This window comes from Gymnogyps californianus, chromosome 2, assembly GCF_018139145.2.
Source record: "Gymnogyps californianus isolate 813 chromosome 2, ASM1813914v2, whole genome shotgun sequence".
Lineage (NCBI taxonomy): Eukaryota > Metazoa > Chordata > Aves > Accipitriformes > Cathartidae > Gymnogyps > Gymnogyps californianus.
The window spans coordinates 118,814,321-118,828,455 of NC_059472.1; the positions used below are offsets into that span (position 1 = coordinate 118,814,321).

At 40.5% G+C, this 14,135-nt stretch overlaps 1 protein-coding gene across 3 annotated transcripts in view; it reads right to left on the reverse strand.

The window, feature by feature from the left end:
• MYRIP (myosin VIIA and Rab interacting protein) overlaps positions 1–14,135 on the reverse strand; it is a 243,360-nt gene that overhangs the window by 121,562 nt on the left and 107,663 nt on the right. For all 3 annotated transcript variants that reach the window (XM_050892348.1, XM_050892347.1, XM_050892346.1), the window contains exon 3: positions 7,698–7,919. In XM_050892348.1, the coding sequence (XP_050748305.1) occupies positions 7,698–7,919 (222 nt within the window). The remainder of the gene's footprint in view (positions 1–7,697; positions 7,920–14,135) is intronic.

Consider the following 14,135-nt stretch of genomic DNA (forward strand, 5'->3'; position numbering starts at 1 on the left):
CCATCAAATTTTGTTAAGTTGCACTATTACAAATTCACATTAAAAATCACCTTTGCTAATAATCTTTGATGGTGATTCTTTAAGTGATCTAAACGACTCCATTTTGCAACAAGGTCAGCTGTCCCAGCTGTGTCCCCTCCCAGCTTCTTGTGCACCCCCAGCCTCCTTGCTGGTGGGGCAGTGAGAGAAGCAGAAAAGGCCTTGACTCTGTGTAAGCACTGCTCAGCAATAACTAAAACGTCCCTGTATTATCAACACTGTTTTCAGCACAAATCCAAAACATAGCCCCATATCAGCTACTATGAAGAAAATTAACTCTATCCCAGCCAAAACCAGCACAGGAAAGAATCACTTTCTTCTCCAGGAAAAAAGACAGCAGATTAAACATCTATAGGTTTTAAAAATAAGAATAGTAATACTGCTGATATCAAGAATTAGTTGGAGTGGACTTGCTTTAGGCAGAATCGCTGTATTAATAACAGATGCATAAATTTGACATTCTACTGAAAAATGAAGAGAGGTACAAGCATTATTGAGTCGACCATCCAGGAGTCAAAAATGACAGGCTGGTTTCTGACATGACATAACTTTTTTTTTCCTCATTCTTGGAGGAAAATCTTGGCTTGCAATCCTTGACTACTTCACACACTTGTAAATTTGAGCCCTCTAATTAGATATTGTCATCTCTTGTTCTCCCTTGTTCCACCACCACGAACCCTACATCTTCCCTGACTGCCACCAACCCAACATAGGGGCTGTGATAGCCCACAGCCCTCCAAGTCTGCTCCTGCAACAGTAGTCAGTGACAGGGTGCAGAGCACATGAAGTCCCAGTTACAGAATTGACACAAAGGAAATTCTTCCCTAAACTCTGCTCGACACTTAAGATTTCCTATCTCAGGTACTGTAAGGGGTGATGTTCTCACTTGCCACTTAAGTGCCCACACTTGAAGAATCCTGTGTATTTTTTATTTGCTTTCCATTTGTCACCTTCACTGACAGTTCCTTGGCTTTTGCAAAACTGAAAGGTTAAAAGTCCAATCTATAATTTGTATGCTGCTTATTATGTGGAAAAACTATGTTACATCCTTTCATATGCCCCTCCTCACAGTTCAGCGGTCCCAATATTTTTGCACACTATTTACATAATATTTATTCCTACTAGGGAAAATGTTTGATAACTGCTCTTACTATGACTTGCCGAAGGTAGGTGGGGCCAAACACAGGCAAGCATTTACATATTAACATTGAAAATAAAGCTGTGATATTCTGTCCTCATTCATTCCCTATAAGAATCCAAGCACTTTTCTGTGCTACTGCAACACACAAAGCAAAGATTTTAACCATGCTGACTGCAGCAAAACTTCTATAATAACAGTACATTAATACTACTTAGCACTTTACAGCCATAGCATTTAACTTTTCAACCACTAACCTCCAAGAGCTCACCATCATTAAATCCATTCTGCACATGGGGAAACCTGAGCCATGGAAAGTTCCCCAAGGTCACTTGACAATCAGGTGAACAGCTAAAACTGGAATCCAGAGCTCCTAAAACACAGATTAGTCCTCCAGGCACTCAGCCACACACTCACTTCCGAGGCTACTTAAAGCTAGAAAAGATCGCCTAATTAACACTTGTATTTAGCTGTTTTGATAGACCTCTCTTTCCTACTCTCCTGTTCAGTTCCATTTTTAGATACTTTTCTTAAAGCTGAGTGCAGCATTGCAGTCAGCTGTATGTTATGCAAGTACAGCTTTATTCTGTCTAGCAGAATTGAAATTCTTCACAGTGCATACTTCAGAAATAATTAAGACAGATCAGGATAGCAAAAAACCCAGCAGAGATCAACCTGCCAAATCAACCAGTTTGCACATTTCTCTCTCTTCTCCTCCAGCTAGGGAACAATGGAATAAACCAAAGACTGTTCCTGGCTCTTATGCAAAATCCAAGCCATTGCCCTTGCTCTTCACGGGTACTGTAAGCAAAAGGATATGGTGTCTGTGATCCACTGTGATGCTAAAGCATGGTAAGGAGAAGGACATCAAGAGACAGGATACGAAACAGAGAGAGAGTGGTGGGAGAAGGAGGAGGAAGAAAATTGGAATAGAGCAGCAGGGATTTTTGGAAGGAACTGCATAAATTTCTACAAGTACATACAGCTGAGGAAAATAATTTTCACTGCTATTTACTTAAAATTAGTAAATTCCTTAAGTACAATATGAATGGGATCATTCAGAGGACTTTTAAAAAAAGCAGAACAAGACCCATATGGGTCCACTGAAGACAACATGCACATGGCAGAGCTAAAACTTTATCTTTTCTGCTATGCCACACAGCAAGTGAATGTTCCTATACAATTCTATCTCAGAAGGAAAAACACATTTCCTGGCATTTACATGACAAAGTCACAGCTTTCCAAGTTCTGCAGAAGTTCTGTCTAATGTCAGACAAGGACCTCAGACAGCAGAAATACGCAACGCTCACAGAAGTATACACAAAGCTCCAAGCTGTGGCTGAGGCAGACTACCTAAAAAGATATTTCAGCTTCCTTTTACCAGATGGTTTAGCCTGCTTGAAAGCAAAACAAGATTGCTAAGCAGCATTATATCTTCATTAGCCTTCCACAACTAAGTCTTAAAACCAACTGTTTTGTTACAGCCGAATGCATCAACAAACAAATAGAAGGTTCAGTTATTAACTAGGAGTACTTCTTTTTCTCAAGTACCATCCCAAGGTTTTGCCAAATTTTGGTGGTTTTTTTTTCCCTGTAGAGACTGTAAAGAGTTTTACACTAAAACTTGCATCAGCTAAGCAGAAGAGATGTATCCTTTGGCAGGCTAAAATCACATCTACCATCAACTTTACCATGTTTCCACAAAAATACGCTCTGTTCTGCTGACATTAAAGCACATTACAGTGAATGGGCCCTCCAAACAAAACCATCTGAAATATAGAGATTTTATTTAGGACTGTTCCTGGGGCTGGCAAAGCTCCAGTATATTTGAAGGGTGTTCTGTCTGCCCACTGAGCCTAGATTTTCATTTTCTGTTGCAATTTTCATGTTATCAGAAGCATTGCTCCATTTTTACATTAGCGTTAATCCCAACACAAACTAGTCAGAGACAAATGTACTGGGCACTGCAGGTAGACTAGAGCTTAATAAATTTTCCTCAAGTCTCACTGTAATGTACATTAAAAAAGATCTCATGCATATCTTATTAATCTAATTCTAGTTAATTTTCAAGTGCCAGTAAGACAATTACATTTGTTACTGATGCAAATTGTTACAGTCTAGTTAGAACCCTACCTTTCAACTGGGCACCACAATAAACTCAAAAGAAAATGTAAAGAACATTTAAAAATAACTCTGGATTGAGAGTCTATGAAGATAAATTATATTCTTTTGCTTTCTTTTTTTTAAAGCAGCAGTCAAATTGGGAGCATGAAAACCAAAAAAAAGGCGCAGTTCTCTTAAACATTCAAATAAATCTGTGCTGCAAACAACCAGTGTGACCATTTTTGGGACCCATTTTGAGCCACTCAGAACACTACTTTGCACGAAGTCTGAGTGTATGCAGCATGGCTGTGTTTTTCATTAGTTAACATTATTAAGGAGAAAAGGAGCAGTGCCTGGGTCTCTGTCTCTTAATAACCATCATTGGCAAAGGACCATCAACAACAAAGCAGCTCTTATGAAGCAGAATAATGACTTCCCGCAGACCAAGTGATGCCCCCCTACTCACAGCCTGGCTCAAGGGAGCTAAAAGCAAGAGGCCACTAGGTAATGAACTCTCATCATCTGAGCAAGGGTTTTGAGAACAGGTGAGAGAATCACACAGCAGATGAATGTGAAGGCATGAAAGGATTAGGTGTCCATACTCCCACTCACAAAAGAGACAGAAATCTTTTGATATGCAGATGGTGAGACCAGAAGAAGGGAACCAAGAATGCAGGGGGATTTACGCATGATAGTCATGAAAAGCTGAGGTGGACAGCCAGATGTTTGTGTGCCTTATTTTGGATGGGACTCTATATACTCCTCCCACAGTCCAGAAGTAAAACGTGATTGGTTTAGAAAACCCGCAAAAATATGCATTTTAATGGTTTACACTAATTTTTTTTTAGTACAAGTGTTAAACTGGAAAGCAGAGTATCACTAGCAGGGTGTTCTGGGATATGGCTCCTTGGGGACTGGAAAAGAAAAGTGGTCTCAGACGAATAGAAAGCATGCCCTATTTCTAATAAATGAGCAAAGAACCCCTCCTTTCTGGCACCAAAAGCGTTAATCCAGAGGGCAAAGAAACTGTGCCTGGAATCTACTTAGTCAAGAGGACTTAAGAGATACAGGCCTCAGCAAGCTGCCTAAACACATTGTCTGATGGGTGTCTAACAAGGAGACACTGCACAAAGCTTTGGAAGAACAGGAAATGCACTATAGACAAATTGAAAACTTGAAATTATAATATACGATTTTATCATAACATACTTAAAAATTAAGAAGACACATATATGAGAGGAAAAACCCCTAGAACATTAATAACGGCATCCAGAGATAAATCTAAACCAAAATGCATGCTAAATCTGGGAAATGGGGAAACTGAAGGAAGGTTCTCTAGTTCCTCACAAGATCTATACAGACATTGCTGTAAAGACATTTCTGAGCACTGAGATTCTATACTGAGCTGAATCTTCTAACTTTTAAAAGATGCATTGTAACAGGAGATGTGCTTTAAAGGAGTTCAAACACCAAAATTTTCATTGGCTTATTGATGAGTTTTCTGCTTTTGGAAGAAGCAGAGACTAACTTTTTGGCCCATTTTTCTACAAATGTTTTATGTTTCAAATGTTGACCTGCATATTTGCTCTCTGCTAAATGTTAATGTAGATCTCTGCCTTGGAAGATTAAAACCAACTTCCACAGAACAGGTATCTCCACTAGGGTCATGCCTCGAGAGACTAACTTAACAGGTCAGATTTTCTTCAGTGTCAAGATCCCTTTGGTGCAGGAATCTACCAGGAGACTATTTACAACCTGAAAAACTTGATGTCACTCTTTTGGAGGAAGATGATCGGAAATAAGATAGTCTAAAGAAAAGAGTACAGCTCCCAGAAGGGTTTTAAATCCGAACCCAAGGGATGTTTATACAATGTATTGCTTTAAAAAAAAAATTTAACCATCCCCAAGTCATTGGTTCCGATTCCCACATCATACAGGAACTTGTCAGAATTTTCACATGTGCAGATAAAAAAAATGTATCTTCCAAGTAATTCACAATTAGAGTCTCAAGCTCTAATGTGTAAGGTGAACCATCTTTACAAAAACAATTTATGCTGAGAATGCCTTGTAGCCTTTTGTACAGCAAGAAACTGCTTCTGACATCAGCGAACTGGTTGACGTATTCTAAATACATACTAGAAACAAAACTCAATATTATTTGAGCACTATGCTAGAGCACAGCTGAAGAGCACAAACAGATCTTTATAGGAAATCTGAACTATATATATTTGTACTTTTCCAGTTCATCTAAGCTCTTTCTGCACAGCAGAGAATTACAACATTAACTCTTGTAGAATTAAGCAAAAACATATAGGGAGGGGGAGAAAAAAAAGGAGAACAACCTGAAAATGCAGTCCTCTGAGATATTTCTAGCTCACTATCTATTGTGCAGTAAGATGTGCAGACACGCAGCAGCTAAACTGAGAACCACCTCCACTACTTGTGCTATCTTATTAAAGGAAAAAATATAAGACAAAAGAAGAGGAGCTGGGGAGGGGCAGGAGAGCACAGTCCATGCTCCATCTGAGGGATAAATCACTGAGAAAGCAACAGGAACTCACAACAGACTGTGGTGTTTCCCCCTGTGTTTTTCCCTGGAAGAAATACTGACTTATAGTTAAAAACAAGAAAACCACACCACCCCCCACGACCCCTCAAAACCAAAAAAAGCCCCCACCAAACCAAAATACCTCAGCAGCCCATGAGAAATGCCAGCTCCTGCTTCTCCTATAGGGATTTGGAAGTCACACAGTCCAATCAATAAAACAGATCATAAAATGATTAGCAGCAGTGTTAGTTAATTTATTCACTGAAAAATAACTCACGTTGTGTCTCAGGTCTCATAAATAAAGAAAATGTTTATAACTGAGTTACAGGTGGGTGACCCTGAGGGCTGCACAGGATTGTGGGAAAAGCACTGACTTCAAGGGTCAGAAATAGCATTTTTATAATACAGCTACAGATTTTTCTTTTGAAATTAAATTCTTCTGAGACTTTTTTTGTGGAATCAGCAAAAACTATTTTAAGTGCAGTTCATCAGCATCCACAAACCTGGCTGCCTGTTCTGCTGCCCGTATGGGTGAACTCAGGGGAAGTGGAAGAAAGAAGTCTAATGTGAAACGGTCGAATGACTGAAGTAGAAACAAACACTGGCTCCACAGCTCTCTGTGTTGCTGGAAAAGATAACTCCCGTTGTTCTTCTGCCCCCTCACTGGGGGGAAAGGGGGTGTGTGTAGGTTTTCCAAGGTAAAAGGCAGAGAAGGAGCAGGTGCCCTGGAGAATACAACCTCCTTCGGGTTCAAAGGCTGGCATTTGGAAGCACAGCATCATCTATCCGGGATCCCTATGATTTTAAGGCCCTGCGTCAAAGGGCACACACTTCATTCACAGATACTATGCGAAAGCTTAAATTTCAAGTGGGTGTTGATGGGAAACAAGTGGGAGCAATGAGTCTTTGGTAAGCACAGGAATATCATACAGCATTGGAAAGGGACTCGGCTCTTGTCTTCATCCTGTGTTCTCCACTAAAGGGAAAGACAAAGAATAAACAGCCATCTTTGTCACATTCGCTCAGCTGCTTTAGTGACCAATGTTCAAAATTAAACTATAAGGAACTGAGTTATTTCATTCACCCTTCTTGTCTGACTCAAAAGGCCTTGGTCAGTGCTATATCACCACAGCTAAGGCTGCTTTTGGAACCTGGCCTGCAATGCAGACAAGAAGGACTATCACTGTCACCATCCAAGGAATGGCCCCTTCGCTGCTGTTATGTGTTTGCTTGCATTTGCTTTGTTTTTCTGGTGCTACCTTTAAATGTTGTGGCTCTGTTAGCCTCAAAAGGGTGAGATAGTAAATCCCTGATACCCTCTGCAAATAGAAGCCTGGCAGCATATTCTTAACAGATGTTAAGAATTATAACAGGTTGCACTGCTATTTTCTCTGGTTATTTGCCAAAGTAAGCCCAAAGCATCCCCACCAATAAGCTGGTATTTAGAAAAGCACTCCGAAACACAGTCACAGCTGGATGATCTATTCACCAATACTCTTCCTTCCACTCCCGACCCATCAGTGGGATTTGCTGCAAAATGATTAACTGCCTTACCACCATCTGCGCTCAGGTTCCATTAGCAACCCAGGCATTTCACGAGATCCCAGCCCTGCTCAAGCTAAGTCGAATTACTGCTTGCTGATTCATCAGTCCACCTAAGCAAGCCTGCAAAATGCAACAGGAAACCACTCTCCGAACAAATTAACCGCTACAAAAAACAGGCATGTCACACCTCAGGAACCAATCAACCCCTACATAAACAGGTACTTCATATCCTATCCCGCCAGTGTTAACTCCTGACAATTACAAGGAGAAGCTCAGGTCAGGCCACAGCTGCTTTACACAGGTTGCTAAACAATAGGCCTTTACCTTGCTTGCTGGCAGACACTGCAAATCCAAGCCTTCTCCTTCTTCTGGTAAGAACTACAGCTCTTGCAGATGTTGTACTTGCAGTCTTGGCACTGTCGCTTGCTGTTGATAAGAAAGGTGAAAGGGGAACAGCAGCGAATACAGCAGTGCTCATTGAACTTCTGCTGCTTGGAAAGGATGCTGCACTTGTTGCCCTCTTCATCCAACTTCTGCTTCATTTCACTGGAACGAAAAGCAAAAGAACAAATATATAAATAAAATTTCAATGGGAAATCTCCCCTTTGCCTTTCTCCTCTTTCCACATCTTCATGTTATACTCTTCAAATAACTTTTGCAGGTGTGAAATAAATGTCAGAAATGCATATTCTAAATCCAGAATTGGGAAGCAAAAACTCCTATGTTCCCTAGAGTCACCCATGGCCGATCCATTTAAACTCTCAGAGTCACGAGCCAGGGCAAACAGTCTCCCTTCACTCAGCTCCAGCAAGACAACCCTTAGGAGGGTGGGGCCGCTGCTCCAGGTACTCCAGCTGTGCAAAGCCATAGTGTCATTTGAGAATTCAGGACTGCTTTCAGAACACTTTACAAATCAAAAATCAGCCTATGAAAGTCAAAAGCCTTGGTGCACAGTAATAAAAAATCCTACTGATCAACAGTTTTGAAAACAAAAGTGCTAAGTTTGCTTTGTTCTGACCCGTGGGGTCATATTATTCATAATAGCTCTAATTTGTCACAGAAGGTTAATCACATACTTCATTTCAGAGAGTTTTGGGTGTTTTACTAGTTAGGACCAATACTAAGCCAACTACCAACTGTTCGTGAAAGTGTTTGCAGACCCCCTAAAGTTTTCTGTATTCCAGCAGAAAAGCTCATTTATTAAAAAAAAAAAAAAAAAAAAAAAAAACTCTGTGTGTGTGGTATTCAGTAATTTGCTATCTTCCATTTTACAGTGCTTTTGATACTTTACAAATTAGGCAATATATTCCACAATAAGAGTAATAAAAAACATCCAGAAGGAACAGTTGTGTAAGTAGACAAGTCTGCAAACTCATCACACAGTTTCTGGCATATACAACTAGTCTATACATTAAGAGAAAAAAAAAATTAGGATTCATTAAAAATATGTTAAATAAAAGCTTATAGCACGTACATATATTCATTCCTTCAATTTCTCAGAATTAGTGGTGGCTACCTTAGTATTTCCAATTGCTGATAAGAACCACTTATAAGACTAGAGTAACACAGAAGTCTAAACAAAATTTAAAGGTACCACAAGAGACAGACTAAGTTGCAGGAAGACAGAGTCATGACATGCGGACTTACACTTAAATTAATGCTTAAATATCTTGCTATAGGAAAAAAAAGAATACACTTATTGCATACTTATTCAGGAACTCAACCAAGATCATCTATAAGCATCATTATGAGCCAAGCCTGGAATATTAAAAAGACTCGCATTACTGGGCTATATATCTTCTTATTTGCCATTTCTGCCTCAGATTCATAACTCAAAATAAAAACAGCCTGTTTTATGAAAGTCTGACAGGTCAATTCTAAACCTCAAGTCTAAAAGGCAATTAAGGCAGTGATCTAAAGCATATAATTTTTGAACTTGCACATACATCGTATTTAACCATATTCCCAATATATACCTTTTATAAATTTAAAACTTCAAAACAATGTATGTTTCTGCTGTTCGTCCCCTGTACAAAGGTTTGGCTATGTTAGAGCAGCTGCTCAAACCCAAGTAAATACTCTTCGGAGTTTCAAGTAAATAATCGTTCTTTATGATTTTTGTCCGGATGGCAAAACTTCCTTGTTTTTCCACATTTTTACAGAATGTTAAAGGTGAAAAAGGTAAGAGATTATCATGTAAGAGAGGAAATGTCTGAATTATGCAAGTCAAACTGGCTTCCCCGTGTAAACTGATAGAACTATCCCACAGATTAAATGGGATGGTTAGATTAGTTTGTCTTATTTCCATTACTCTCCCCTGCCATGGTACCACATGGACAATCTTTCTAGGGGAACAGGAGAGGAAGTGAGCTGTTTCCCATGTCACTCCTCCATCCACAGCATGCATCCTGCTCCACAGCAATGGAGCGAGACAGAGCAATGCTTCTGCACAGGAGATCAGGCGGGAACCCCAGGTCCCAGGAGAGAAGCTGGTGAAGGTGAGGGCTGTATGACACAAGGAGGATTTCTGGCATGGAGAAGCGTCAGCAGCCCAAGATGCTGCAATCTTTGCTTCAGGCTGGAGACCCCAGGCAGCAGATGCTGGCCTCCCTGTAAGATGTGAACAGCTAAGGAGTCGAGGTCAGGAGGAGCAGTGAAAGAAGAGATTTTTGTCCTCGTTCAGCTCTATTATCTCCCAGAATTAGTGATATTTCGTAGTATGAGCCTGCACACTCAACAGTGGCATGCTCAATGGCATTTTGAACCCTCATTAGGGCTCTTACGCATGATAGCAAGATAAACCACAGAAGCAAAGCCACCTATTAAAGCACTACAGTAATGCTTGCGCAATATAAAAACAGGCAGTTTCATTCACAACAGAGCTAATAAAGCCTGATACCTAGAAAAAGCTGAGCACACACTGAAGCCTTTTCATCAGTACAGGCATTTATTACATCTCTCTCCTCCATCTGGCTGCCAACATTCATTACAGTGGTAGAACCTTAATATCATTAAGGCATCTGCCTCACTGTTAAAAAGGACTAAAATTGGCCAATGGATTAAAAAAGTCAATAGGATAGGGTTGGACAGGCTGGCAGAGAGAGAGCATGACAGAAAAAGCCTCATTTCCACAGGAAACCAGGCAGAACAGAAAAGAAAGCAATGCACATCTCTCTGACGGCTGTAACAAATTAAGGCCCTCACGCACTACCTGCCAAAGGCTATTCTAGTTTCTATCAGGAGTCAAATGGCAAAAGGGACTGGCAACAGGACTTGTCAGTTGAAGCCAAAAGGCTACTCTCCACACTCTTTCCTTGAAAGTAAAACATTGGTTTCATATGAAGGCAAAGTGCTGCACAACACTGGTAGGCAACTCAATCTGTCTGGTTTGAGGAAAATTACACAGTCAAATGGAAAAGTAGGCTCTGGTTTACTCCCAGCAATACTGAGAAAACCTCACTTGCACATGATTTCAGCTGGATGATTACTGTGAGCAGGATGATTAATGTGAGCTCCAATCTCAATACACTGAGAAAGTTTGTAGCACTGGAATTCAGGAGGTACGAGTTGAAGTTCGAGGCATCCCAAGTTTGAAAGTCTCAGACTTTACCTTCAGGATGTTCAAATGGCTTGGTGCAAGAAGATTGTAACAATGGCCTAAGGAAAGGAGAGCAGTCAACAACACTGATCCTCTCATGCAGTGAAACTCTCTTCCAAAAGGATGACAGCCACCTGTGCAGGAGCTGATTTCTAAGAGGCAGGTCGAACCACACAGCCATCGCAAATGTTCCCCCTTCCTCCCCATGTAACACCGTTTCCCTCAGCAAAACACAGATGAGGGGGATGGGACAGAGAAAAGAGGGAGAATGTGTGTGCACTCATGCGCGCTTACTTCCCCCAGCATTACTTCCCCAAGGAGGGAATGTAATGTATTTACAGGTGTGTATATATATAATATGTGTGCAAATAAAACAAGCAACAAAAAAAGACTGCACAAAAAATTTCTCTTTTGGGGAAAGGACGGAAGAGTGGGAACCACAAATGACAGAATTTATTCACATCACAAGTCACAACTGACAGTGCTCAGCTATTACGGTTATGTGTAACATAGTAATAAGGATCTGCGGAGAAGAGAACTCCTGCTGTTTGAATGAATCTCAGATTGGATTTCATTTTCTTTTTCGAGTGGCTGCATTTCACCGATTGTCTATAAATACAAAAGAAGCAAAGAATACTCAATAGATACCCAACACGTCTGTCACCAGGACTAATTCTGTCAAAGAACATTTTATTGAACCACAAGTTCCAAAATATACAGATGCATATTAAGGTTTTTCCAGAGGCTTGTATTAATTAATCTGCAACAGTTTGCATAATAAATACATAATTAATTTCAGTCAATGTTTTGGATGATAGACTCCTGGCATGTAATCCCACACAAAGTCAGGTTAGGAATACTTTCTAGCATACTGCTTTGGATGTAGGTTTTGCTACTATATTCTGAGGGTGAATAGTCATCTTCCCCTCTTCACCCACTATGTTTTTTGTTGCCTTTTTTTAATTTAAATAGCTTTCACTGTCATGGTTTATTTTTTTTTTAGTGTCTTAGAAGATTTTAACCAAATTTGTGAGAAGTGCAATATTCTGCTTTGCTGGTTTGTGCTGTGGTTTACGAATGATATGGTAGGTTAGGTATCATGTTATGCTGAAGACAGGTACTGCACAGCACACTGCAAGGGAGGACACTGCTGAAACGCAGCTGGTGAGTTGTGCAGACATGCAACATACCTCATCGGATGACTGCTCTTCAACAGCTGGGCAGCAGCCTCTCTGAAATACCTTGTCTGATAAGTCATCTTTGGACTCTACAAATTGGCAGCCCCTTTTGTTTCTACAAATAACACTGCTTCAGACTTGTAAACGTAGGATGAAACCTGGCAAACTGAAGCTACAGGATTGTTTTCCTTGCTCTTCACTGCCACTGATTTACAGAATGATTTGTCCAAAGTCACCAGCTTTTTACATGCTTCGGTTTATCTGCTGTCCAATAGCGATAACAGTAAAAGTCTCAATGGCAATAATAAACTTGTCTGATCTAAATATATAAATATATACAGAACACCTTTACAGCATCTTTCATTTAGGGACCATATAGTCCTCTCCACTGCTATATTATTGTAAGCAACATATTTACAACTAATATTCACAGCAAATGACCCTCAAACTTTTTTTTACCACAAGACCTGATTGCCTTATGTAGATAAAATTCTGTTTCAAGTCACTTGTACGGTATACAGCTAATTGAGTTCCTACCACTTAGCAAGTAGGATAAGACGTATTCGGTGCAGGACTGTAATACTGAATGCTCTGTTTGTGCTCTGGACAGGCCTATTCTGGTGGGATTCAACAGGACTGTGGCATTTTCCCTGTGCGATTGCAATGGCCTCAGCTTCAAAAACAGGCTGGCAGGTTCAAACATAATTCTTCAATGTTTGCCTGAACAATGCCTTCTCCCCTAATAAATTCCTTTAAAACAATTGGTTATTGTATAAAATTGCACCTCCTGAATACAGAAATACAAGCTTGTTTGAGAAAAGCCTTTCTGCTTTTTTTCCAAACCCTCTTTTATAAAAATTAGCTTTTTTTTTTTTAACTGGCAGTGTGATAAGGATGCTTGTTTCTCTGAGCTACAGTCTGATATTCACAAAGCTCAATGGCTGTAATTATTCGATATTTTAATAAGTGAAACAAATCCTAGATGGCCCTGTACGCTTCCCCCCAAGAGGCATTACTGTGATTACATACTCAAGGGCTCGGGGCAGGTGGAGCTATAACCTCAAACTGCAAAGTCAACAGTAATATACATGTTGGCAACTTGCCATAGTAAGATAATACTGTGAGGTTTAAAAAAAGCTGGAAAGAAGCCTATGATGTGTTTGGGAAACAGGTTAAAAAAAGTCATTGCTACATGTATAAGGCTAGGATGATGAAACTCCAAGCCTCTCCATTGGGGGCGGCAGTGGAAGGGAGTTCATAAAACAGCAGGACTGAAGACCACGGTCAGCTATATTACAACATAAAGCTAAGAAAACCCACCTGTCTTCCATATAACAAGGAGAACAGTTCCTGGTGGAAACCTGACAGTTGGCTTGATTCACCCACTCATTTGGGTAGCAGAGCTACCATTTCTCCAACAGATCAGCAGTTGAAATGTTTGCCTGGGATGTGGAAAATTAATTTAGGTCTCTGCTCTATTTGAAGGAGCCTTAACATCCTCACTACCACCAAGTTAGACATCAAGTTCAATGGCTTCCTCAGGTGTTGTTCTTCATCTTTGGTAAGACTACCATAAAGTTATTTACAAATATTCACTGGAGCACAGAGCAAGACAAAAGCATAACCAAGCAGCCAAGGCACTGACGAGGCCAGGACACCTTGCTTTAGTCTTGCCTTAGGAAACATTTAGGTATTCCACAAACTGCAGTACATCACCGATGCTTAGCACACTCCTCTGGGAGGTGGGAGATGAGGCAAGGGTGTGCCCAGTGGGTTTTGTTCACAGTCCAGTTTTGGGAAGATTCTCCAATTACCCGGTGAAAGTAGCCTCACACAGAGGCATTTATGGGAAAGCAATGGGACCACTACCACTGGCAGCAGGAGAGAGAGTCCTTTGGAAAGGATGCAACATGTATTAGTCAGCTACAATGCAGCATGCTGAGCTGCAAGACAGAGTCTGTATAAGCAAGTCTGTCTGCCAGGCTC